This window comes from Pseudophryne corroboree, chromosome 2 (genome assembly GCF_028390025.1).
Source record: "Pseudophryne corroboree isolate aPseCor3 chromosome 2, aPseCor3.hap2, whole genome shotgun sequence".
Classification (NCBI taxonomy): Eukaryota; Metazoa; Chordata; class Amphibia; order Anura; family Myobatrachidae; genus Pseudophryne; species Pseudophryne corroboree.
In genome coordinates this window covers 605,485,213-605,511,026 of record NC_086445.1, presented here as the reverse complement: position 1 = coordinate 605,511,026, position 25,814 = coordinate 605,485,213, and the positions used below count along the sequence as shown (strand labels likewise).

The 25,814-nt window shown below is 47.5% G+C and overlaps 1 protein-coding gene and 1 long non-coding RNA gene across 8 annotated transcripts in view; one reads left to right on the top strand and one right to left on the bottom strand.

Annotated features, from left to right (window-relative positions):
* UBXN11 (UBX domain protein 11) overlaps positions 1-14,684 on the bottom strand; it is a 91,261-nt gene extending 76,577 nt beyond the window's left edge. For 2 of the 7 annotated variants that reach the window (XM_063954728.1, XM_063954734.1), the window contains exons 1-3: positions 14,256-14,457; positions 14,100-14,140; positions 1,499-1,567 (exon numbers count right to left, since the gene is read on the bottom strand). In XM_063954728.1, the coding sequence (XP_063810798.1) occupies positions 1,499-1,567; positions 14,100-14,140; positions 14,256-14,452 (307 nt within the window). In that variant the 5' untranslated portion in view covers positions 14,453-14,457. The other 5 variants (XM_063954731.1, XM_063954730.1, XM_063954733.1 and 2 more) reach the window with 5 other exon arrangements.
* Positions 14,685-14,692: 8 nt separating this feature from the next.
* Positions 14,693-25,814, top strand: part of LOC135039469 (uncharacterized) — an 83,747-nt gene continuing 72,625 nt past the window's right edge. Inside the window, exon 1 of the long non-coding RNA XR_010233478.1 lies at positions 14,693-14,836. This is a non-coding gene — a long non-coding RNA (uncharacterized LOC135039469). The remainder of the gene's footprint in view (positions 14,837-25,814) is intronic.

Genomic DNA, 25,814 nt, shown 5'->3' with positions numbered 1-25,814 from the left:
GGGATGTACACTATACTGAGTGATTTTTCCCCTATAGCAGCTTATATACACAGTTTTGCGCCTAAATGTATGTGCCCCCCTCTCTTTTTTACCCTTTGTGTACCAGGATACTGCAGGGGAGAGCCTGGGGAGCTTCCTTCCAGCTGAGCTGTGAAGAGAAAATGGCGCCGGTGTGCTGAGGAAGAAGGCCCGGCCCCCTCAGAGGTGGGCTTCTGTCCTTTTATGTACTTTAATGGCGGGTTTTTTTTACACATATACAGTACTAGACTGTATTATGTGTGTTTTTATTGCCAAAAGGTAATCTAATTGCTGCCCAGGGCGCCCCCCCCCCCCCCCCCCCCAGCGCCCTGCACCCATCAGTGACCGGAGTGTGTGGTGTGCTAAGGGAGCAATGGCGCACAGCTGCAGTGCTGTGCGCTACCTTAATGAAGACTGGAGTCTTCAGCCGCCGATTTTCAACTTCTCTTCAGGTTCTTCTGGCTCTGCAAGGGGGACGGCGGTGCGGCTCCGGGACCGGACGACCGAGGACTGGGCCTGTGTTCGATCCCTCTGGAGCTAATGGTGTCCAGTAGCCTTAGAAGCCCAAGCTAGCTGCAAGCAGGTAGGTTCGCTTCTCTCCCCTCAGTCCCACGTAGCAGTGAGTCTGTTGCCAGCAGATCTCACTGAAAATAAAAAACCTAACAAATACTTTCTTTTCTAGGAAGCTCAGGAGAGCCCCTAGGGTGCATCCAGCTCTGGCCGGGCACAGATTCTAACTGAGGTCTGGAGGAGGGGCATAGAGGGAGGAGCCAGTGCACACCAGATATAGTACCTAATCTTTCTTTTAAGAGTGCCCAGTCTCCTGCGGAGCCCGTCTATTCCCCATGGTCCTTACGGAGTACCCAGCATCCACTAGGACGTCAGAGAAATACACTCCGCTGTAAGCAGCGACTATGCGTTTGCACGGCTGCTAAAAGTAGCTAGCGAGAGATCAACTCGGAATGAGGGCCAATATTACATTTAAGGGGGTAATTCAGACCTGATCGCTAGGGTGCTTTTTTTGCAGCCCTGTGATTAGGTAGTTGCGGCCTACAGGGGGAGGGAAAAGTGGTGTGCAGGTGTGCGTTTGCATTTGTAGCAGTTTGTGCAGTCTCTGCTCAGCCCAGGACTTACTTAGCCGCTACGATGGATTCCTGGTGATCGGGGCCAGAGCTGACGTCAGACACCCTCCCTCCAAACGCCTGGTCCCTCTTGCGTGCGTTTCTCAGGATTCTCCTTTAAAATGGTCAGTTGCCACCCACAAACGGCCTCTTCCTGTCAATCACCTTGAGAACGCCCGTGCGGTCGCTTTTTTCGCACCATCCTTTCGCTAGGCACCGATGCCCAGAGCAGGCGTCCAACGCGCCAGCGCATTGCAGTGCATACACATGCGCAGTTCAAATCTGATCGCTCGCTGTGCGAAAACGCACAGCGGTGATCAGGTCTGAATTACCCCCTAAATCACTTTCAAGACACTAACCCAGCCCTTTGCCAAGGGAATGGTTTCCTTTTTCTTGCAGTAACATATTGCTGGATGGAAGGCTTGCCACTGAGGAAAAAATAAAAGATCTTTTGTAGACAGCTCATGAAAATGAGTGTGGCACAAAGAACAATTTTAGAAGCTACCATAAAAATCTTAGCAGTGCAATTCAAAAAGGTAATTGTTACACCAGAACCATATGATAAAATCTTGCATGAAAAGATAATATAGAAAAAAAGAAATAGATATACATCCACCAGCGCTAAGGAGAATACCACATTCACAATATATATTCAGAAAAACGCCGTACACAAACACTTGTCACCAATGTGGATAATGACACAATTAATAGTACTTAACGTTTAGGGAAGTGGTCAATATAAGAGCAGATTTTTCTTAATTCGTTGATTTCCACAGTTTACCATGTAAAAAGAAAAAATATATAATAGTGCAAATTGTTTAAAAAGGATTGCAGATTTTATTAAACACGGGATGCTTATATAGGGGATACATATAAAAAACTCAAGAATGACCCTACCTTGAGAATCAGTAAAGCCCTTTTAGAGTTGGCTTCTGATGCTCTAAATAATAAAGTCATTAATAAGAATGAGTTTGATTTTTTAAATATAAAAGAACCAACTATCCCGTGTATATATGTTCTCCCGAAAGTGCACAAGGACCCCCTCCACCCCCCGGGCAGACCGATTATTTCCGGGTGCAATAGCATCACAAGTAATCTTTCTGCTATGGTTGATCATTACCTTCAACCCTTAGTATTAGAAACAAAAGCCTACTTACGAGACACCGGTGATATTCTAAGGAAATTATCTTCATATAATTGGCAGGAGGGTGATTTACTTTGCAGTGCTGACGTAAGCTCACTTTATACCATAATAAATAAAGAGAAAGGTTTGGTAGCGATGTCCTATTTTTTGGATAAAAGCACTTTAAATTCTAATTTAAAGAAATTTATTTTAGATAGTATTAATTTTATCCTCACAAATAATTATTTTTTATTTGAGGGGTCTTTTTATTTACAGTGTGTGGGCACCGCTATGGGCACCAGGTTCGCCCCCAGTTACGCCAATCTATATATTGCCTACTGGGAAGACCAAGTGATATGGCAGGATGGCGTGCTGGCGGCGGGCCTGGTGTCCTGGCATCGTTTTATCGATGATGTGCTTTTTATTTGGAGGGATGGTATGGATCTTTTTAATCAGTGGTGTATAGATCTTAATTCAAATGCTTTTTCTATTGTATTGACCTTCTCTTATAGTCCTTTGGAAGTGTCCTTTTTAGATCTCAACATATATATATATATATATATATATATATATATATATATATATATATATAGATATATATATATATAGATATAGATAGAGGACGGACTTTTAAAAACTAAAACTTTTAGGAAAAAGACCGACTCAAACAGTTTTATCAGCACCTCCAGCCAACATCACAAAAATTGGCTAGCTGCAATCCCATTCGGGCAATTTTCCCGGATTAAGCGAAATTGCACAGATGATTCTGTATGTGAGGCGCAACTTGACGAGGTATCATCTAGGTTAAGCGCTAAAGGCTACTCTGGCGATCTTTTGCAAAACGCCAGAGATAGAATAAATCTAGTCGAAAGAAAAGACCTTTTGAAGGTTAAATCAAAACAGGACAATGTAAAACACAATAAACATGAATGGGCTTTCTTTAGCCAATACAACAATTGCAACCGAGAGATAGAAAAGGTCTTTAGTGATAATTGGAAATTATTACAACAAGACCCCATCATAGGTGGTGTAATCCCAAGCAAACCGGTTTTTGTTTATAGGAAGGCACCCTCTTTAAAAGATCATTTAGTTAAAAGTAATTTAACAACAGAAACCAGACAGAGCATTAGAACAAAGGGCTTCCATCGGTGCGGGGATTGCCTCATGTGTAAGACCGTTAAAACTAAAGATAAAAAATTCAGCAGTTTAAATTTTGAGAATAAAATATACCCAATCAATGAATTTATCACTTGCCACTCTAAAAATGTTGTGTATATCTTACAATGCACCTGTGGCTTGCTTTATGTGGGTAAGACAACGAGACAATTAAAAGTGAGAGCAGCCGAACATATTTACAACATTCGGAAATCTCTTCTGACTCACAATGTCTCTGCTCACTTTCATAACCATCATGAATCAAGGGAATGTTTTATAAAGAATTTTTGGGGCATTCAATTAATATTACCTAGATCCAGAAGCCGTGATATAGATAAACGATTATCACAAGCTGAGATGCGGTGGATACATCATTTAGGAACCCTTGCACCCAAGGGTTTGAATGTGGACTTTGAGCTTAAATGCTTTTTAACATAATTTGTTCACATGTAATTTTATTTTAATATTATGTAATTTCCACAACCTATACATATTATATATATATATATATATATATATATATATATATATATATATATATATATATATATATATATATATATATATATATTATTTTAATTGATCGTCCAAGTGATTCATCCCCTTGAATTCCTGATGAAATCTATCCTACCTTTTATTTTATTTTTATGTATTTTAAAGTTATCTTTTTTAAATATGTATCATATATATTCTTTGTTTTTATTGATGCTTTGCATTATGTGATTATCTAGCTCCGGTTTTATGATGTGGAACATGTATATGGACTTTTGTTAGTAACTCTCATCATGGAAATGGATTGTGGAACGCATATGAACCACCTCTGATCGAGTGGAATGCAAAATATAACATCACTTCCGGTTCCGGTTGTAATGCACATGTTCATCACGTGGAACGCATGCAGAGGATTTCCTGTCTGTTTGGAACGCAAACCGCGATGTCACTTCCGGTTCCGGTCGTGACGTGCATGCCGGATGTGAGGACGACGCGGATCAGCGGGAATTGGAAGCACCTGCTTGACGCTTTAGGAGAGTATAAGCCATGCTACTGAGGAAGGACTTCGGTCTGAAACGCGTCTAGCGTGGCTTTAGGAGGGATAACCTGCGTGGCTTCAGATTTTGGGTTTGATACAGCACTCACATTCCGGAAGTGAGTGCTGGAAAATTCCTCGGACATCAGGAACTTACCTATGCTGCTTTGCCAGTGGGGAACCCGTTATGCTGTATTTCTGTCAAGTGTTTGTAAGTGCATATGTGTATTAAAACTTTGAACTGTTTCTACATACTTGCACTATTTATATTTCTTTTTTATGGTATCGTGCATTTCATCCTGGAGTCTGCATGAAAGATCTATTACAACCCTGGAATTGATGCACCTGTTTGAAGCCGTATTCTGCCAGTTTGGGAATTTTATCAGGCTCAATCCATAATTTATGTTTGTAAGTGGATCCTTTTAATAAAATCTGCAATCCTTTTTGAACAATTTGCACTATTATATATTTTTTCTTTTTACATGGTAAACTGTGGAAATCAACGAATTAAGAAAAATCTGCTCTTATATTGACCACTTCCCTAAACGTTAAGTACTATTAATTGTGTCATTATCCACATTGGTGACAAGTGTTTGTGTACGGCGTTTTTCTGAATATATATTGTGAATGTGGTATTCTCCTTAGCGCTGGTGGATGTATATCTATTTCTTTTTCTCTATTCACTGTTTCTGAGTAACCTGGATGCGCTACTCTGATATACATAATTAGCTGCTATATAGGGGGTTTTTTTGCGCACGAAAAAATAAGATTTTACATACCGATAAATCTATTTCTCGTAGTCCGTAGTGGATGCTGGGGACTCCGTCAGGACCATGGGGATTAGCGGCTCCGCAGGAGACAGGGCACAAAAATAAAGCTTTAGGATCAGGTGGTGTGCACTGGCTCCTCCCCCTATGACCCTCCTCCAAGCCTCAGTTAGGATACTGTGCCCGGACGAGCGTACACAATAAGGAAGGATTTTGAATCCCGGGTAAGACTCTTACCAGCCACACCAATCACACCGTACAACTTGTGATCTGAACCCAGTTAACAGTATGACAACGTAGGAGCCTCTGAACAGACGGCTCACAACAAGAACAACACGATTTTTTTGTAACAATAACTATGTACAAGTATTGCAGACAATCCGCACTTGGGATGGGCGCCCAGCATCCACTACGGACTACGAGAAATAGATTTATCGGTAAGTAAAATCTTATTTTCTCTAACGTCCTAGTGGATGCTGGGGACTCCGTCAGGACCATGGGGATTATACCAAAGCTCCCAAACGGGCGGGAGAGTGCGGATGACTCTGCAGCACCGAATGAGAGAACTCCAGGTCCTCTTTAGCCAGGGTATCAAATTTGTAGAATTTTACAAACGTGTTCTCCCCCGACCACGTAGCTGCTCGGCAGAGTTGTAATGCCGAGACCCCTCGGGCAGCCGCCCAGGATGAGCCCACCTTCCTTGTGGAATGGGCCTTGACAGATTTAGGCTGTGGCAGGCCTGCCACAGAATGTGCAAGTTGAATTGTGCTACAAATCCAACGAGCAATCGTCTGCTTAGAAGCAGGAGCACCCAGCTTGTTGGGTGCATACAGAATAAACAGCGAGTCAGATTTTCAGACTCCAGCCGTACTTGAAATATATATTTTCAATGCCCTGACAACGTCCAGCAACTTGGAATCCTCCAAATCGCTAGTAGCCGCAGGCACCACAATAGGCTGGTTCAGGTGAAACGCTGACACCACCTTAGGCAGAAAATGAGGACGCGTCCGCAGTTCTGCCCTGTCCGAATGGAAAATCAGATATGGGCTTTTATACGATAAAGCCGCCAATTCTGACACTCTCCTGGCTGAAGCCAGGGCCAGTAGCATGGTTACTTTCCATGTAAGATATTTCAAATCCGCCGATTTGAGTGGCTCAAACCAATGGGATTTGAGAAAATCCAAAACTACATTAAGGTCCCACGGAGCCACTGGGGGCACAACCGGGGGCTGTATATGTAGTACTCCTTTTACAAAAGTCTGGACTTCAGGAACTGAAGCCAATTCTTTCTGGAAGAAAATCGACAGGGCCGAAATTTGAACCTTAATGGACCCCAACTTGAGGCCCATAGACAATCCTGTTTGCAGGAAATGTAGGAATCGACCCAATTGAAATTCCTCCGTGGGGGCCTTCCTGGCCTCACACCACGCAACATATTTTCTCCAAATGCGGTGATAATGTTGTGCAGTCACCTCCTTCCTGGCTTTAACCAGTGTAGGAATGACCTATTCTGGAATGCCTTTTTCCCTTAGAATTCGGCGTTCAACCGCCACGCCGTCAAACGCAGCCGCGGTAAGTCTTGGAATAGACACGGTCCCTGCTGAATCAGGTCCCGTCTTAGAGGTAGAGGCCACGGATTTTCCGTGAGCATCTCCTGAAGTTCCGGGTACCAAGTTCTTCTTGGCCAATCCGGAGCCACGAGTATCGTTCTTACTCCCCTTTGCCGTATAATTCTCAGTACTTTGGGTATGAGAGGCAGAGGAGGAAACACATACACTGACTGGAACACCCACGGTGTTACCAGAGCGTCCACAGCTATTGCCTGAGGGTCTCTTGACCTGGCGCAATACCTGTCCAGTTTTTTGTTGAGGCGAGACGCCATCATGTCCACCTTTGGTTTTTCCCAACGGTTCACAATCATGTGGAAGACTTCTGGATGAAGTCCCCACTCTCCCGGGTGTAGATCGTGTCTGCTGAGGAAGTCTGCTTCCCAGTTGTCCACTCCCGGAATGAACACTGCTGACAGTGCTATCACATGATCTTCCGCCCAGCGAAGAATCCTTGCAGCTTCTGCCATTGCTCTCCTGCTTCTTGTGCCGCCCTGTCTGTTTACGTGGGCGACTGCCGTGATGTTGTCCGACTGGATCAACACCGGCTGACCCTGAAGCAGGGGTTTTGCCAGGCTTAGAGCATTGTAAATCGCTCTTAGCTCCAGTATATTTATGTGAAGAGACATCTCCAGGCTTGACCATACTCCCTGGAAGTTTCTTCCCTGTGTGACCGCTCCCCAGCCTCTCAGACTGGCATCCGTGGTCACCAGGACCCAGTCCTGTATGCCGAATCTGCGGCCTTCTAACAGATGAGCACTCTGCAACCACCACAGAAGAGACACCCTTGTCCGTGGCGATAAGGTTATCCGCTGATGCATCTGCAGATGCGATCCGGACCATTTGTCCAGCAGATCCCACTGAAAAGTTTGTGCGTGGAATCTGCCGAATGGGATTGCTTCGTAAGAAGCCACCATCTTTCCCAGGACTCTTGTGCATTGATGCACAGACACTTTTCCTGGTTTTAGGGAGGTTCCTGACAAGTTCGGATAACTCCTTGGCTTTCTCCTCCGGAAGAAACACCTTTTTCTGAACCGTGTCCAGAATCATTCCCAGGAACAGCAGACGTGTTGTCGGGGTCAACTGAGATTTTGGAAAATTCAGAATCCACCCGTGTTGTTGCAGCACTACTTGGGTTAGTGCTACTCCGTCCTCCAGCTGTTCTCTGGACCTTGCCCTTATCAGGAGATCGTCCAAGTAAGGGATAATTAATACGCCTCTTCTTCGCAGAAGAATCATCATTTCGGCCATTACCTTGGTAAAGACCCGAGGTGCCGTGGACAATCCAAACGGCAGCGTCTGAAACTGATAATGACAGTTTTGCACCACGAACCTGAGGTACCCTTGATGTGAAGGGCAAATTGGGACATGCAGGTAAGCATCTTTTATGTCCAGGGACACCATAAAGTCCCCTTCTTCCAGATTCGCTATCACTGCTCTGAGTGATTCCATCTTGAACTTGAATTTTTGTATGTACAGGTTCAAAGATTTCAGATTTAGAATAGGTCTTACCGAGCCGTCCGGCTTCGGTACCACAAATAGCGTGGAGTAATACCCCTTTTCCTGTTGTAGGAGGGGTACCTTGACTATCACCTGCTGAGAAAACAGCTTGTGAATGGCTTCCAATACCGTCGCCCTGTCTGAGGGAGACGTTGGCAAAGCAGACTTTGGGAACCGGCGAGGGGGAGACTTCTCGAATTCCAACCTGTAACCCTGAGATACTACCTGCAGGATCCAGGGGTCCACCTGTGAGCAAGCCCACTGCGCGCTGAAATTCTTGAGTCGACCCCCCACCGTTCCTGAGTCCGCTTGTAAAGCCCCAGAGTCATGCTGAGGGCTTTGCAGAACCCGCGGAGGGCTTCTGTTCCTGGGAAGGAGCTGCTTGCTGCCCTCTCTTACCCTTTCCTCTGCCTCGGGGCAGATATGACTGTCCTTTTGCCCGCTTCTTATAGGACCGAAAGGACTGCGGCTGAAAAGACGGTGTCTTTTTCTGTTGGGAGGGGGTCTGAGGTAAAAAGGTGGATTTCCCGGCAGTTGCCGTGGCCACCAAATCCGATAGACCGACGCCAAATAATTCCTCCCCTTTATACGGCAATACTTCCATATGCCGTTTGGAATCCGCATCACCTGACCACTGTCGTGTCCATAAACTTCTTCTGGCAGATATGGACATCGCACTTACTCTCGATGCCAGAGTGCAAATATCCCTCTGAGCATCTCGCATATAAAGAAAAGCATCCTTTAATTGCTCTAAAGTCTGTAAAATACTGTCCCTATCCAGGGTATCAATATTTTCAGTCAGGGAATCCGACCAGACCACCCCAGCACTGCACATCCAGGCTGAGGCGATGGCTGGTCGCAGTATAACACCAGTATGTGTGTATATACTTTTTAGGGTAGTTTCCAGCCTCCTATCAGCTGGATCCTTGAGGGCGGCCGTATCAGGAGACGGTAACGCCACTTGTTTTGATAAGCGTGTGAGCGCCTTATCCACCTTAGGGGGTGTTTCCCAGCGCGCCCTAACCTCTGGCGGGAAAGGGTATAATGCCAATAACTTTTTTGAAATTAGCACTTTTCTATCTGGGTTAACCCACGCTTCATCACATACATCATTCAATTCCTCTGATTCAGGAAAAACTACAGGTAGTTTTTTCACCCCCCACATAATACCCCTTTTTGTGGTACTTGTAGTATCAGAGATATGCAAAGCCTCCTTCATTGCCGTGATCATATAACGTGTGGCCCTACTGGAAAATACGTTTGTTTCTTCACCTTCGACACTAGATTCAGTGTCCGTGTCTGGGTCTGTGTCGACCGACTGAGGTAAAGGGCGTTTTACAGCCCCTGACGGTGTCTGAGACGCCTGGGCAGGTACTAACTGGTTTTCCGGCCGTCTCATGTCGTCAACTGATTTTTGTAATGTGCTGACATTATCACGTAATTCCATAAACAAAGCCATCCATTCCGGTGTCGACTCCCTGGGGGGTGACATCACCATTACCGCCAATTGCTCTGCCTCCACACCAACATCGTCCTCATACATGTCGACACACACGTACCGACACACAGCAGACACACAGGGAATGCTCTATTGAAGACAGGACCCCACTAGCCCTTTGGGGAGACAGAGGGAGAGTTTGCCAGCACACACCCAAGCGCTATAATATATATGGGAACAACCCTATATAAGTGTTGTATCCTTATAGCAGCTTAAATATAGTAATATCGCCAAAAAAAGTGCCCCCCCTCTCTGTTTTACCCTGTTTCTGTAGTGCAGTGCAGGGGAGAGTCCTGGGAGCCTTCCTCACAGCGGAGCTGAGCAGGAAAATGGCGCTGTGTGCTGAGGAGAATAAGCCCCGCCCCCTATTTCGGCGGGCTCTTCTCCGGAGTTTGTGAGATCTGGCAGGGGTTAAATACATCCATATAGCCTCAAGGGCTATATGTGATGTATTTTTTAGCCATAAAAAGGTATTATACATTGCTGCCCAGGGCGCCCCCCCAGCGCCCTGCACCCTCCGTGACCGCTGTGTGAAGTGTGCTGACAACAATGGCGCACAGCTGCAGTGCTGTGCGCTACCTCAGGAAGACTGAAAAGTCTTCTGCCGCCTGCTTCTGGACCTCTTCCATCTTCGGCATCTGCAAGGGGGGTCGGCGGCGCGGCTCCGGGACCGGACTCCATGGCTGGGCCTGTGTTCGATCCCTCTGGAGCTAATGGTGTCCAGTAGCCTAAGAAGCCAATCCATCCTGCACGCAGGTGAGTTGACTTCTCTCCCCTAAGTCCCTCGATGCAGTGAGCCTGTTGCCAGCAGGACTCACTGAAAATAAAAAACCTAAAAACTTTTTCTAAGCAGCTCTTTAGGAGAGCCACCTAGATTGCACCCTGCTCGGACGGGCACAAAAACCTAACTGAGGCTTGGAGGAGGGTCATAGGGGGAGGAGCCAGTGCACACCACCTGATCCTAAAGCTTTATTTTTGTGCCCTGTCTCCTGCGGAGCCGCTAATCCCCATGGTCCTGACGGAGTCCCCAGCATCCACTAGGACGTTCGAGAAACTGGTAATACTTTGTATATGAAAAGATAATATATTAATGCAATGCTAATATCTCTAAACAAGTTCTGACCAAACTACATAAAATATGGTATCCGGATGATAGATAGACATTGCCTAGTTAGATAGTCAATAGATAGACACCATATGTTAGACAGACATTCAGGAACGTGCAGTCAGGGGAGGCAGTGCCTCCCCTGTCATACTACTCCACAATTTTGACTATAACAATCAATAGAATAATGCAAACAAGACATTAATAACTTACATTTATCTTCTTTGTAGTATTCTACTAATTGTCATAGTTTCTGCAGGGAGAGGAGGCAGTGAGTCTATGTCAGACTGTGCAATAGTGATGGCCATCAACCATCGATGATTCCTAATCATCAATGGTTTACGGCTGATGTCGAATAGTTTTGCCATCGATGAGAGAGAACCAGATGGTTTCTCTCCATCAATGGCTTAGCCTAAACGAATATATATATATATTTTTTAAAGATGCTGGGACATGGAGCATAGCTCCCCCCCCCCCCCCCCAGCACCCGTGAAGCACCCCCCCCCCCCCCTCCTCCCCAGTCTGTGATTGTTCCGCAGGTCATTCATAGACATAACAGGGATGGCCATCGATGAAACCATCAATGGTCTCCCATAGCACAGTTAGGGACCATCGATGGCCACTCACCGGTTCACCATTGATGGCGAACACACCGATGGCAATCCCTACGGTGCAAGGAGCTGGGGGCGGGGCCGTGCTGCAACGAATAATGCTGCATAGGAAACGGAGCCTGTGAGGCTCTATCAGATCTGCTTCAGGAGGGGGCATGAGTTGTGCTCTCACTTCCCTGCCTGGCTGCAGAGTCACAGCAGCCTGTCCTCCCCGCGCCCTTCTCATGCTGCCGATAGAAGAGCCAGCCCTGGGGACAGCCCAACACCGTTGGCAGTGGGGGAGGACCCAGCAACAGCAGAGGACCTAGGAGTAGCAGCCGAGGACACAGGAGCATTAGCAGCAGCAGCTGCTGGGATCTTGTGACCGGAGGCAGCAGTATGTGCTCCCAGTACTCCTGCAGTGCATGTTGTAACCAAGCAGCCCGGTACACCAGGTACTCTGCCCATCCTTTCCCTCCTCCTCTCACTCCATATAGTGCCCCCCCTCGTACCATGTGTTATCCTATTCCCCCGTGTGCCATGTGTTACCCTGTGTCCCATAGGCCATGTGTTAACCTGTGCCCCCCTGTGCTCCCCTTGCCATGTGTTATCCTATGTTACCCTGGGCCATATGTTACCCTGTGCCCCCTATGCCATGTGTTAATCTTTGTCCCCCTTGCCATGTGTTACCTTATGCCAAAGCAAAACTGTAACTGCTTACACTCACATGCTGGGGGCCACACAGCACAGGGCAAGGCAGCCCAGGCATGCCAATTGCTGCCCAGCAATGCGACTGCAAATCAATTACGATCGCATCACAGAAATCGGCAGTTTGTGGAAGCCCTCTGCGCACTGCCGCCATGTTTCTTATCACAGGAAACGCAGGCGACGTCACTGGGCCGTCCCAAAAACGGCCATAACAAACCTGCATTTCCTTCTCTCCCCCCTCAATGCTGCGTCGCCACCCGCCTGTCACTTAAATTGTGATTGCATACCGGTTCGCATCCTTCCAGTATGCGATCACAGTGTGAAAGTCCACACGTACTGTGGACTTTGCGCATGCACAGATGGCCGAAAAATGTCTGTCTGCGATTTAAGCAGTTTTATTATTATTATTATTATCCTTTATTTATATGGCGCCACAAGGGTTCCGCAGCGCCCAATTACAGAGTACATAAACAAATAATCAAACAGGAAAACAGCAACTTACAGTTGACGACAATATAGGACAAGTACAGGGTAAATAAACATAGCTACATCAGCAGATGACACTGGAATAAGTATCAGGTGGCAGAAGACTGCTGGATTTGGTGCAGCTGAAGATTATTAAAGTAAGAAAAGGGTAAGCACATGAGGGAAGAGGGCCCTGCTCGTGAGAGCTTACATTCTAAAGGGGAGGGGTAGACAGACAGGGGTGAGACAGATGGGGTACATAGAGAGCGTAAAACAGAGGTTTAGGATGAGATTTGGCTGGGTTTGGTGAAGAAGTGGGTCTTGAGAGCCCGTTTGAAGTTTTGTAGAGAGGTGGAGAGTCTGAGGGGGAGAGGTAGGGAATTCCAGAGAAGTGGTGCAGCATGTGAAAAATCTTGGAGGTAGGAGTTTTACAATTGCTAATGAATTAGGCCCTGTGATTGCTGCACATTGCTGTGCTGCCTGCAGATGGGATGGACTATATATAGGGTGGTATATGGAATACATCTGGCTCTGATACTAGCCACTGCCTCCCCAGCCATTGACCTCACCGTATGTCACTGCAGACATTAGGTTGACAGGGTCAAAACGTCGGCAGGGTCAAAACGTCGACATGAAAAGGGTAGACAGTACAAAAGGTCGACATGAAAAGGGTAGACAGTACAAAAGGTCGACAGGGTCAAAAAGTCAACATGAAAAGGGTAGACAGTACAAAAGGTCAACAGGGTCAAAAGGTTGACCTGAAAATGGTCGGCATAAAAAAGCTAGACACGTTTTTGTTTCATTTTACATGTTTTTGGACTATTTCATACCTTCTCTATCCATGTCGACATAGAGTTGATTATAAGCCTTGTGGCGAGGGTATGCCTTTCTACAATTGGGGGTCCCAGATGACAAAACTATCCACAAAAATGCAAAAAACATGGTCTCTACCTTTTTTGTGTTGACCATTTTCAGGTTGACCTTTTGACCCTGTTGACCTTTTGTACTGTCTACCTTTTTCATGTCGACCTTATGACCTTTTAACCCTGTCGACCTAATGTCTAACATATGGTGTCTATCTATTGACGGTATCCGGATGATGGATAGACAGTGTCTAGTTAGAGTTAGACAGTCAATAGATAGACACCACATGTTAGAGAGACATTAGGTCAACCCACACCCATAAAACATGTCTGATCGCTCAACACTGATGCAATTTTATTTAAAACATATATCCACTGCAAAATACATTTTAACGCATTGTAATGGAACGCTTAATCAATGCAAAGGTAGTGCGATGGTAGCAGATGTACAAGACAATATGAAATAACTGAAAATTTAATTTGTCAAAATTATATTTTGAATAACTGGAAAACCCTGTCATCACTATTACTCATATCAGTCGGAAACCTCACCTAGGTACACTGGCATGTCTTTAAACGGTGCAGATCTTCTCCTGTGAGAAAACAAAAAACACTGCGTTATATAGCATAAAAACCGAGCTGTCATTAGGGATTAATGGGCCGGACTGATTCAGAGGGGTACAGTATGTGCACGGGAGCCAGGGTTACCCAGTCTTGGTTGAGTCACACGGTGGCATCTCATTTCCCGGGCTTATCTTATTTATTAAAGGTTGTTCATGTAGCTGATCACCCCGGGCTATCTCTTTTCCCTCCCCGTATTGTACGTGCCCTCCGTGGTGACAGCGTTGTCCGTGGAGTATACTAGTTCTTCGTGGTTTCCCTAATGTCATTAAAGGGCTACTCATTCTGCACTCACGATGCCGCCATATTGTTTGAAGTCGGTAACCAGGCGACGGGAACTGCCGGGCGGGGCTGGTGAACACGTGATGCGCCGTAACAACTCCGTGTATCCCGAGATGGTGAGACCTGTACGTGACGGTGAAATGAGTGCAAATCGGATGGTTGAGGCTAGAGCCAAGTGGCCTAAGGGACCATTTCCGTCAGGGGGAGGAGCTACGCCAGCGGGACAGTTGCTCTAGTATCCACGCCATTTAGTAATTAGGTGGCGAGCGGAGCGGAGCGAGTCACCGTGCCCGAAGCGTGGCGAGCAAACCGAGCCCGCAAGGGTACTTTTCGGGTACCTTGTTCGGCCGTAGCTCCTCCCCCTGGTGACGGGTCTCCTCCCCTAGGTACGTCAGAAGGTCCCTTCTCCCACTCCGATATAGAATCAACCCTCCATGAGGCAGAAAATGCTCTGTTCCTGGACTTTCCTGGTAATGTATGATTGCCATCACCTGTGGTGAAACACCTTTCTTATCAATTAACTAGCTCACCACAGGTGATGGCAATCATACATTACCAGGAAAGTCCAGGAACAGAGCATTTTCTCCCTCATGGAGGGGTCAGGTAGGCAAGTATGTTATAGTTGTGGCGCAAGTTCAGAGCTAGGGAGGGACCCCCTGGTCCAGCATGTGACTAAGCTGCCTCGGAACACTGTCCACATGGACATCTATTGAGAACAGTAGGAACCTGTGCGAGCCCCCATGCAAGTAGTGAGGGAACCGATGCGAGGCCACGGGGATACTCGTTTTAATGTTCGTTTAATGATGTTCAGAAGCAGCTTAGTTATGCTAACCCAGAAGGGTCCCATGCTCTGAACTTGAACCATACTTGCCTACCTGACCCTCTCCATGAGGGAGAAAATGCTCTGCTCCTGGACTTTCCTGGTAATGTATGATTGCCATCACCTGTGGTGAAACACCTTTCTTATCAATTAACTAGCTCACCACAGGTGATGGCAATCATACATTACCAGGAAAGTTCAGGAACAGAGCATTTTCTCCCTCATGGAGAGGGTCAGGTAGGCAAGTATGACTTGAACCCATAGTTGTTAAAGTTGTCTAGTTTTCTAGGAGTGATTGCAGGTTTTGGTCTGGAGTTTTGACTGTGGAAATGTCCTTCATTTTCATTTTGCTCATCCGCATAGCACATGGCTTCTGTTGTGTTCCTATTAGATACAATTCCTAGCATTTGGTTGTGAGGGGCTTTAAATAAATGGAGCGAATTGGGGCTGCAGCAGCGCCAACTACCTTGTGCTGGAGGGGGTATCTATGTCATGTATGTGCTCGCGTGTGTCTGGGATTGGCAGCTGCACTTTACAGAACCCAGAACTCTGTGCTAGGCTTCCCCCCCCCCCCCCCCCTCTCCTCTCCTAAGCCCACCCCCCCAACTCTCATTGGCTAGTTCACAGGAGTTTGGGTGGGTTTAGGAGCATGAATCCTAATTAGGGATGGCCACGATCACCGGCATTACACTGCAGGGGGCGTGGCTATGATGACGCGATTCAGCAAGAATCGCGTCATCAACTGCCCGGACCGCCCACTTTACACACTAAGTAGGCGGCTGGGCAGGGGGGGACCCCGCAAATCGGGAGACTTGCCTGCTCTTCCGGAGGGCCGGGAGGGTCACCCGATTTTCGGGAGCCTCCCGGCCATTCCAGGAGAGTAGGCAAGTATGATATTACATACATCTACTACACATGTATGTATATATGTGCTTAGCAGTACCCCTTGCACAAGGTAGTCAGCACTGCAGCCGGAGCTGAAGTGTAGTATATTAGACAGTATTTTGCGTGTCTGGTTTATGTGCACTGACCAGTATGGCTGCTAAGTACTGCAAATAGTTTTAAAATATTGGTATTTATGTCACACAATGCAAAGTATAGCACTTTGCTAAATGTCTCATAAAGACGTTCCATCTGAAACTAAGGGTTGATTCAAATAGGGGTGGATTGCTGGTCATTAGCTGTTGTGATGGCATTGGAATGCTGCCAGTGGTATCCTAATTATTCTCAATTTGTCCCCTAAATCACCTATTTTCATTTGTAGCCTCATGGTGGTGCCCCTGCATCAGGGACGTATCTAGAGAGGAGGGGACCCGTGTGCTGTCTGTGAGGGTCCCCTCCCGTCCCGAAGCAGCGCTATTGGCACTCTGTCTGAGCACTAGAGACTCTGGCACAGTGCCAGAGTCTACAGTGCACGCGCAAGTTTCCTAAAAATGGTGCGGTGCCCATTTTTCTGGAGACCTGCGCATGCGCTGTAGACTCTGGCACTTTGCCAGAGTCTCTAGTGCTCAGACAGAGTGCCAATAGCGCTGCTGCCGGCTTCGGGACGAGAGAGATGGGGACCCACACCCGGACACCAGAAAGGTAAGTATATAAGAGAAATGGGTGCGGTGTGGGCCCCCTCTGGACCCAGAGGCCCGTGTACATCGCACACACTGCACCTGTTATAGATACACCACTTCCCTGCATCCTTCACTAGCAGGGGCACAGAAGGGTACCCTGGACTGCAACCGGACACTGGGGGACAGGGAAGGTGGGAGCCGGACAGGAGGTTGCTGATGTGGACCCAGACCTTTGCGTGCCTTGGGCTTCACTACACCAAAAGGGTTTTGCTAGAGCAAGAAGACTGTTAGCCTATCTGGGCACACTTTTATATTTCTCTGACGTCCTAGTGGATGCTGGGAACTCCGTAAGGACCATGGGGAATAGACGGGCTCCGCAGGAGACTGGGCACTCTAAAAGAAAGATTAGGTACTATCTGGTGTGCACTGGCTCCTCCCTCTATGCCCCTCCTCCAGACCTCAGTTAGATTTCTGTGCCCGGCCGAGCTGGATGCACACTAGGGGCTCTCCTGAGCTCCTAGAAAGAAAGTATATGTTAGGTTTTTTATTTTACAGTGAGACCTGCTGGCAACAGGCTCACTGCAACGAGGGACTAAGGGGAGAAGAAGCGAACCTACCTGCTTGCAGCTAGCTTGGGCTATTTAGGCTACTGGACACCATAAGCTCCAGAGGGATCGACCGCAGGACCCGTCCTTGGTGTTCGTTCCCGGAGCCGCGCCGCCGTCCCCCTTACAGAGCCAGAAGCATGAAGATGGTCCGGAAAATCGGCGGCAGAAGACTTCAGTCTTCACCAAGGTAGCGCACAGCACTGCAGCTGTGCGCCATTGCTCCTCATACACACTTCACACTCCGGTCACTGAGGGTGCAGGGCGCTGGGGGGGGGGGGGCGCCCTGAGCAGCAATAAAAACACCTTGGCTGGCAAAATAATCACAATATATAGCCCCAGAGGCTATATATGTGATAATTACCCCTGCCAGAATCCATAAAAAAGCGGGAGAAAAGTCCGCGAAAAAGGGGCGGAGCTATCTCCCTCGGCACACTGGCGCCATTTTCTCTTCACAGTGTAGCTGGAAGACAGCTCCCCAGGCTCTCCCCTGTAGTTTTCAGGCTCAAAGGGTTAAAAAGAGAGGGGGGGCACTAAATTTAGGCGCAATATTGTTTATACAAGCAGCTATTGGGGAAAATTCACTCAGTGATAGTGTTTATCCCTACATTATATAGCGCTCTGGTGTGTGCTGGCATACTCTCTCTCTGTCTCCCCAAAGGGCTGTGTGGGGTCCTGTCCTCAGTCAGAGCATTTCCTGTGTGTGTGCGGTGTGTCGGTACGGCTGTGTCGACATGTTTGATGAGGAGGCTTATGTGGAGGCGGAGCAGATGCCGATAAATGGGATGTCGCCCCCTGTGGGCCGACACCAGAGTGGATGGATAGGTGGAAGGTATTAACCGACAGTGTCAACTCCTTACATAAAAGGCTGGATGACGTAACAGCTATGGGACAGCCGGCTTCTCAGCCCGCGCCTGCCCAGGCGTCTCAAAGGCCATCAGGGGCTCAAAAACGCCCGCTCCCTCAGATGGCAGACACAGATGTCGACACGGAGTCTGACTCCAGTGTCGACGAGGTTGAGACATATACACAATCCACTAGGAACATCCGTTACATGATCCCGGCAATAAAAAATGTGTTACACATTTCTGACATTAACCCAAGTACCATTAAAAAAGGGTTTTATGTTTGGGGAGAAAAAGCAGGCAGTGTTTTGTTCCCCCATCAAATGAGTGAATGAAGTGTGAAAAAGCGTGGGTTCCCCCGATAAGAAACTGGTAATTTCTAAAAAGTTATTGATGGCGTACCTTTTCCCGCCAGAGGATAAGTTACGCTGGAAGATATCCCCTAGGGTAGATAAGGCGCTCACACGTTTGTCAAAAAAGGTGGCACTGCCGTCTTAGGATACGGCCACTTTGAAGGTACCTGCTGATAAAAAGCAGGAGGCTATCCTGAAGTCTGTATTTACACACTCAGGTACTAGACTGAGACCTGCAGATAGTGCTGCTGCAGCGTGGTCTGTAACCCTGTCAAACAGGGATACTATTTTGCGAACATAAGTCGTCGTTTTATATATGAGGGATGCACAGAGGGATATTTTGCCGGCTGGCATCCAGAATTAATGCAATGTCCATTCTGTCAGGAGGGTATTAGAGACCCGACACTGGACAGGTGATGCTGACTTTAAAAGGCACATAGAGCCTTATAAGGGTGAGGAATTGTTTGGGGATGGTCTCTGGGACCTCGTATCCACAGCAACAGCTGGGAAGAAAAATTTTTACCTCAGGTTTCCTCACAGCCTAAGAAAGCACTGTATTATCAGGTACAGTCCTTTCGGCTTCAGAAAAGCAAGCGGGTCAAAGGCGCTTCCTTTCTGCACAGAGACGAGGGAAGAGGGAAAAAGCTGCACCAGTCAGCCAGTTCCCAGAATCAAAATTCTTTCCCCGCTTCCTCTGAGTCCACCGCATGACGCGGGGGCTCCACAGGCGTAGCCAGGTACGGTGGGGGGGCCGCCTCAAAAATTTCAGCGATCAGTGGGCTCGCTCACAGGTGGATCCCTGGATCCTTCAAGTAGTATCTCAGGGGTACAGGCTGGAATTCGAGGCATCTCCCCCCCCCCGCCGTTTCCTCAAATCTGCCTTGCCGACAACTCCCTCAGGCAGGGAGGCTGTGCTAGAGGCAATTCACAAGCTGTATTCCCAGCAGGTGATAGTCAAGGTGCCCCTACTTCAACAAGGACGGGGTTACTATTCCACACTGTTTGTGGTACCGAAACCGGACGGTTCGGTGAGACACATTTTAAATTTGAAGTCCTTGAACACATACATAAAAAAATTCAAGTTCAAGATGGAATCGCTCAGGGCGGTTATTGCAAGCCTGGAGGAGGGGGATTACATGGTATCCCTGGACATCAAGGATGCTTACCTACATGTCCCCATTTACCATCCTCACCAGGAGTACCTCAGATTTGTGGTACAGGATTGCCATTACCAATTCCAAACACTGCCGTTTGGACTGTCCACGGCACCGAGGGTCTTTACCAAGGTAATGGCAGAAATGATGATACTCCTTCGAAAAAAGGGAGTTTTTAATTATCCTGTACTTGGACGATCTCCTTATAAAGGCGAGGTCCATGGAGCAGTTGTTGGTCGGAGTAGCACTATCTCGGGAAGTGCTGCAACAGCACGGATGGATTCTATACATTCCAAAGTCACAGCTGGGTCCTACCACACGCCTGCTGTTCCTGGGGATGGTTCTGGACACAGAACAGAAAAAAGTGTTTCTCCCGCAGGAGAAAGCCAAGGAGCTGTCATCTCTAGTCAGAGACCTCCTGAAACCAAAACAGGTATCGGTGCATCACTGCACACGAGTCCTGGGAAAAATGGTAGCTTCTTACGAAGCAAAATTCCATTCGGCAGGTTCCATGCAAGAACCTTTCAGTGGGACCTCTTGGACAAGTGGTCGGAATCGCATCTTCAGATACATCGGCTGATAACCCTGTCTCCAAGGACCAGGGTATCTCTACTGTGGTGGCTGCAGAGTGCTCATCTTCAAGAGGGCCGCAGATTCGGCATACAGGACTGGGTCCTGGTAACCACGGATGCCAGCCTTCGAGGCTGGGGGGCAGTCACACAGGGAAGAAATTTCCAAGGACTTTGGTCAAGTCAGGAGTCGTCCCTACACATAAATATTCTGGAACTGAGGGCCATTTACAATGCCCTATGTCTGGCAAGGCCTCTGCTTCAAAACCAGCCGGTACTGATCCAATCAGACAACATCACGGCAGTCGCCCATGTAAACCGACAGGGCGGCACAAGAAGCAGGATGGCGATGGCAGAAGCCACAAGGATTCTCCGATGGGCGGAAAATCACGTCTTAGCACTGTCAGCAGTGTTCATTCCGGGAGTGGACAACTGGGAAGCAGACTTCCTCAGGAGACACGACCGACACCCGGGAGAGTGGGGACTTCATCCAGAAGTCTGACAACTGTTGGTAAACCGTTGGGAAAGGCCACAGGTGGACATGATGGCGTCCCGCCTAAACAAAAAACTAGATATTGCGCCAGGTCAAGGGACCCTCAGGCAATAGCTGTGGACGCTCTAGTGACACCGTGGGTGTACCAGTCGGTTTATGTATTCACTCCTCTGCCTCTCATACCAAAGGTACTGAGAATAATAAGAAAACGAGGAGTAAGAACGATACTCGTGGTTCCAGATGGGCCAAGAAGAGCTTGGTACCCAGAACTTCAAGAAATAATATCAGAGGACCCATGGCCTCTACCGCTCAGACAGGATCTGCTACAGCAGGGGCCCTGTCTGTTCCAAGACTTACCGCGGCTGTGTTGGACGGCATGGCGGTTGAATTCCGGATCCTAAAGCAAAAGGGCATTCCGGAGGAAGTCATTCCTACGCTGATAAAAGCCAGGAAAGAAGTAACCGCAAACCATTATCACCGTATTTGGCGAAAATATGTTGCGTGGTGTGAGGCCAGGAAGGCCCCAACAGAGGAATTTCAGCTGGGTCGTTTTCTGCACTTCCTACAGTCAGGAGTGACTATGGGCCTAAATTTGGGTTCCATTTAGGTCCAGATTTCGGCTCTGTCGATTTTCTTCCAGAAAGAACTGGCTTCACTGCCTGGAGTTCAGACATTTGTAAAGGGAGTGCTACATATTCAGCCCCTTTTTTTTGTGCCTTCTGTGGCACCTTGGGATCTCAACGTGGTGTTGAGTTTCTTAAAATCACATTGGTTTGAGCCACTTAAAACTGTGGATTTGATATATCTCACGTGGAAAGTGGTCATGTTATTGGCCTTGGCTTCGGCCAGGCGTGTGTCAGAATTGGCGGCTTTGTCATGTAAAAGCCCTTATCTGATTTTCCATATGGATAGGGCAGAATTGAGGACTCGTCCCCAGTTTCTCCCTAAGGTGGTATCAGCTTTTCACTTGAACCAACCTATTGTAGTGCCTGCGGCTACTAGGGACTTGGAAGATTCCAAGTTACTGGACGTAGTCAGGGCCTTAAAAATTTATATTTCCAGGACGGCTGGAGTCAGGAAAACTGACTCGTTTTTTTATCCTGTAGGCACCCAACAAAATAGGTGCTCCTGCTTCTAAGCAGACTATTGCTCGCTGAATTTGTAGCACAATTCAGCTGGAGCATTCTGCGGCTGGATTGCCGCATCCTAAATCAGTAACAGCCCATTCCACGAGGAAAGTGGGCTCATCTTGGGCGGCTGCCCGAGGGGTCTCGGCTTTACAACTTTGTCGAGCTGCAACTTGGTCAGGGGCAAACACGTTTGCTAAATTCTACAAATTTGATACCCTGGCTGAGGAGGACCTTGAGTTCTGTCATTCGGTGCTGCAGAGTCATCAATCCCCATGGTCCTTACGGAGTTCCCAGCATCCACTAGGACGTCAGAGAAAATAAGATTTTACTCACCGGTAAATCTATTTCTCGTAGTCCGTAGTGGATGCTGGGCGCCCATCCCAAGTGCGGATTGTCTGCAATACTTGTATATAGTTATTGCCTAACTAAAGGGTTATTGTTGAGCCATCTGTTGAGAGGCTCAGTTGTATTTGATACTGTTAACTGGGTATAGTATCACGAGTTATACGGTGTGATTGGTGTGGCTGGTATGAGTCTTACCCGGGATTCAAAATCCTTCCTTATTGTGTCAGCTCTTCCGGGCACAGTATCCTAACTGAGGTCTGGAGGAGGGGCATAGAGGGAGGAGCCAGTACACACCAGATAGTACCTAATCTTTCTTTTAGAGTGCCCAGTCTCCTGCGGAGCCCGTCTATTCCCCATGGTCCTTACGGAGTTCCCAGCATCCACTACGGACTACGAGAAATAGATTTACCGGTGAGTAAAATCTTATTTTTTGTATTTATGTGTAAAGTGGACCTTTGAGCTACGCCCACCTCAGTATAAATTGATTTGAGTGTAGTCTCAATCTTGCGATTAGCTGGGTCCTTGAGAGAGAGAGCCCCAGGCACAGGCAGTACATATTAATATTTTCTTAAAGTGCCAGGCTCCATTGGACGCGATCTATACCCCATGGTACTAATGTCACCCCAGTATCCACTAGGATGTTAGAGAAACAAAGAATATTTTCGCTCTGATAATGTCTTAATTGATTACTACTTACTCTAAGTTTCCTCCCCTCTTATATACAACTTCCTCAGTAAATTATAAAATAAGAGAAAAACAACAGACTTTCATTGAGGTAATGTTTTTTACACTGTAGGAGGATCTTCATGAGTGACCTGTTTAATAACTTTTTAATTGTGTATCACTGTCATCCTAATTTCTTAAGTGCATATCAATAAAAGTTACATTTTAATAATTAATTTCTCATACGTCCTAGAGGATGCTTGGGTCACATCAAGAGCCATGGGGTATAGACGGGATCCGCAGGAGACATGGGCACTTTAAGACTTTCAAAGGGTGTGAACTGGCTCCTCCCTCTATGCCCCTCCTCCAGACTCCAGTTTAGAATTGTGCCCAGTGAGACTGGATGCACTCTGAGGAGCTCTACTGAGTCTCTCTGAAAAGACTTATGTTAGGTTTTTTAGCTGGCTACAGTCTCCCTGCTTCGTGGGACTTAGGGGAGAGAAGTTAGACCTACTTCTAGTGAGTTTAAAGGCTCTGCTTCTTTGGCTACAGGACACCATTAGCTCCTGAGGGTCTGATCGCTAGGTACGCCTAGATGCTCGTTCCCAGAGCCAGCTGTCACCACCCTTGCAGAGCCAGAAGTCAGAAGACAGGTGAGTAAAAGAAGCAAAGAAGACTTCAGTGACGGCTTCTGAGGTACCGCACAGCGATCGCACGCTGTGCGCCATGCTCCCACACACAGCGGCACTACAGGGTGCAGGGCGCGGGGGGGGGGGGGGGTGCCCTGGGCATCACATAGACCTCTAAATAAGACTAGCAACAGGGGACATAGTGCCAGAGCACTGTCCTAACCCCCGCCAGTATAAAGATTTGTTTAAAAATAGCGGGACTGAAGCGCGCCATTACGGGGGCGGAGCTTAGCCCTCACAGCTCACACAGCCCAGCGCCATTTTCTCTACACAGGCTTCAGAGACCCTGGTCCTTCCTCTCACTGCTGAACAAGTACCAGGGTGCAAAACTGGGGGGGGGGCACAGTTATTTTGGTGCAGAATAAGTTTATTATAAAAGCGCTGCAGGTCTGGGACATTCTGTAGTGTTTCAGAACCGGGATTGAGCGCTGGGGGGTGGGCTGGCAAACTTCCTCTGTGTCTCTCTGACAGGCTTTACTGTGGGTCTGTCCCCTATATGCCCAGTGTGTCTGTGGGTGTTTGGTACACGTGTGTCGGCATGTCTGAGGCTGAGTGCTCTTCCCAGGAGGAGACTGTATTAGGGACCCAAACGGCTGTGGGAGTGACCCTGTCGGCACCGCCGACCCCTGATTGGGTAAATGTGTTGAATGCTTTGAATGCTAATGTGGCTCTGATAAATAAGAGATTGGATAAATCTGATTCTCAGAACCAGGCATGGAAGAAATCTGTGGAGGATGTGTTGTTACAAGTCCAGACCCCCTCGGGGTCACAAAAACGTTCATTTGCCCAGCTGGCAGACACGGATACGGACACTGACTCCAGTGTCGACTATAGTGATGCCAGATTAAATCCAAAACTGGCAAAGTGCATTCAGTACATGATTGTGGCGATAAAAGACGTATTACATATCACTGAGGACCCTACTGTTCCTGATAAAAGGGTCTGTATGTATAAGGGAAAGAAACCTGAGGTAACGTTTCCTCCATCTCATGAACTGAACACTTTTTTTGAAAAGGTTTGGGAGAATCCTGACAAAAAGTTTCAGATTCCCAAAAGGATTCCGGTGGCGTATCCGTTTCCCTCTGGGGATAGGGAAAAGTGGGAGTCACCCCCCATTGTGGACAAAGCTCTATCACGGCTGTCCAAAAAGGTGGCTCTTCCGTCCCCTGACACGGCAGCCCTAAAGGAACCTGCGGATCGTAGGCAGGAAAATACAGTACATTGAAATTCATTTATGTCACCACGCTCAGACCAGACATTGCATCTGCGTGGGTGAGTAGTGCTATCGAAAAATGAGCTAGGAGAGCATTGTGGATTCATCAATGGAATGCTGATGCTGACTCTAAGAAAAATATGGAGTATCTATCGTATAAAGGTGGTGTCTTGTTTGGTGACGGCCTCGCTGATTTGGTATCTATGGCTACCGCGGGTAAGTCATAATTTTTACCTTATGTTCCTGTACAACAAAAGAAAGCACACCACTATCAGATGCAGTCCTTTCGGCCCAATAAATACAGAAAAGGCCGAGGTTCTTCCTTCCTTGCTACTAGAGGGATCGACGGCTGTGGCTGGTTCCCAGGAGCAGAAGTCCTCTCCGGCTTCTGCCAAATCCACCGCATGACGCTGGGGCTCCTCTGCGGGAGTCCGCACCGGTGGGGGCACGTCTCAAACTGTTCAGTCAGTTCTGGGCTCATTCGGCCCTAGACCCATGGGTTTTAGAAATAGTGTCCCAGGGGTACAAACTAGAGTTTCAAGATGTTCCCCCTCGCCTATTTTTCAAATTGGCCTTACCAGCTTCTCTTCCGGACAGGGATGTGGTATGCGACGCAATACAAATATTGTGTCAAAATCAAGTCATTATCAGGGTTCCTCCGTCGCAACAGGGAGAAGGCTTTTATTCAAGTCTCATGCAAACAAATAAACGATAAAAAACTAGCACTGCTGATGTTTTATAAATTCTTAAAACAGTAGAACTTTCACAATGAAACATCTGATGGGGGAGTTTTAGAAACGAAATGCTTCATCCACAATCTGCCCTCAAATGGCTCCACGTATTTAGATAGACACTCACATCAATATTCAGCCTCGCGTTCCTATAAGGGTATCTTTATGGCTATAGGAAATAGCTGGTGCTCT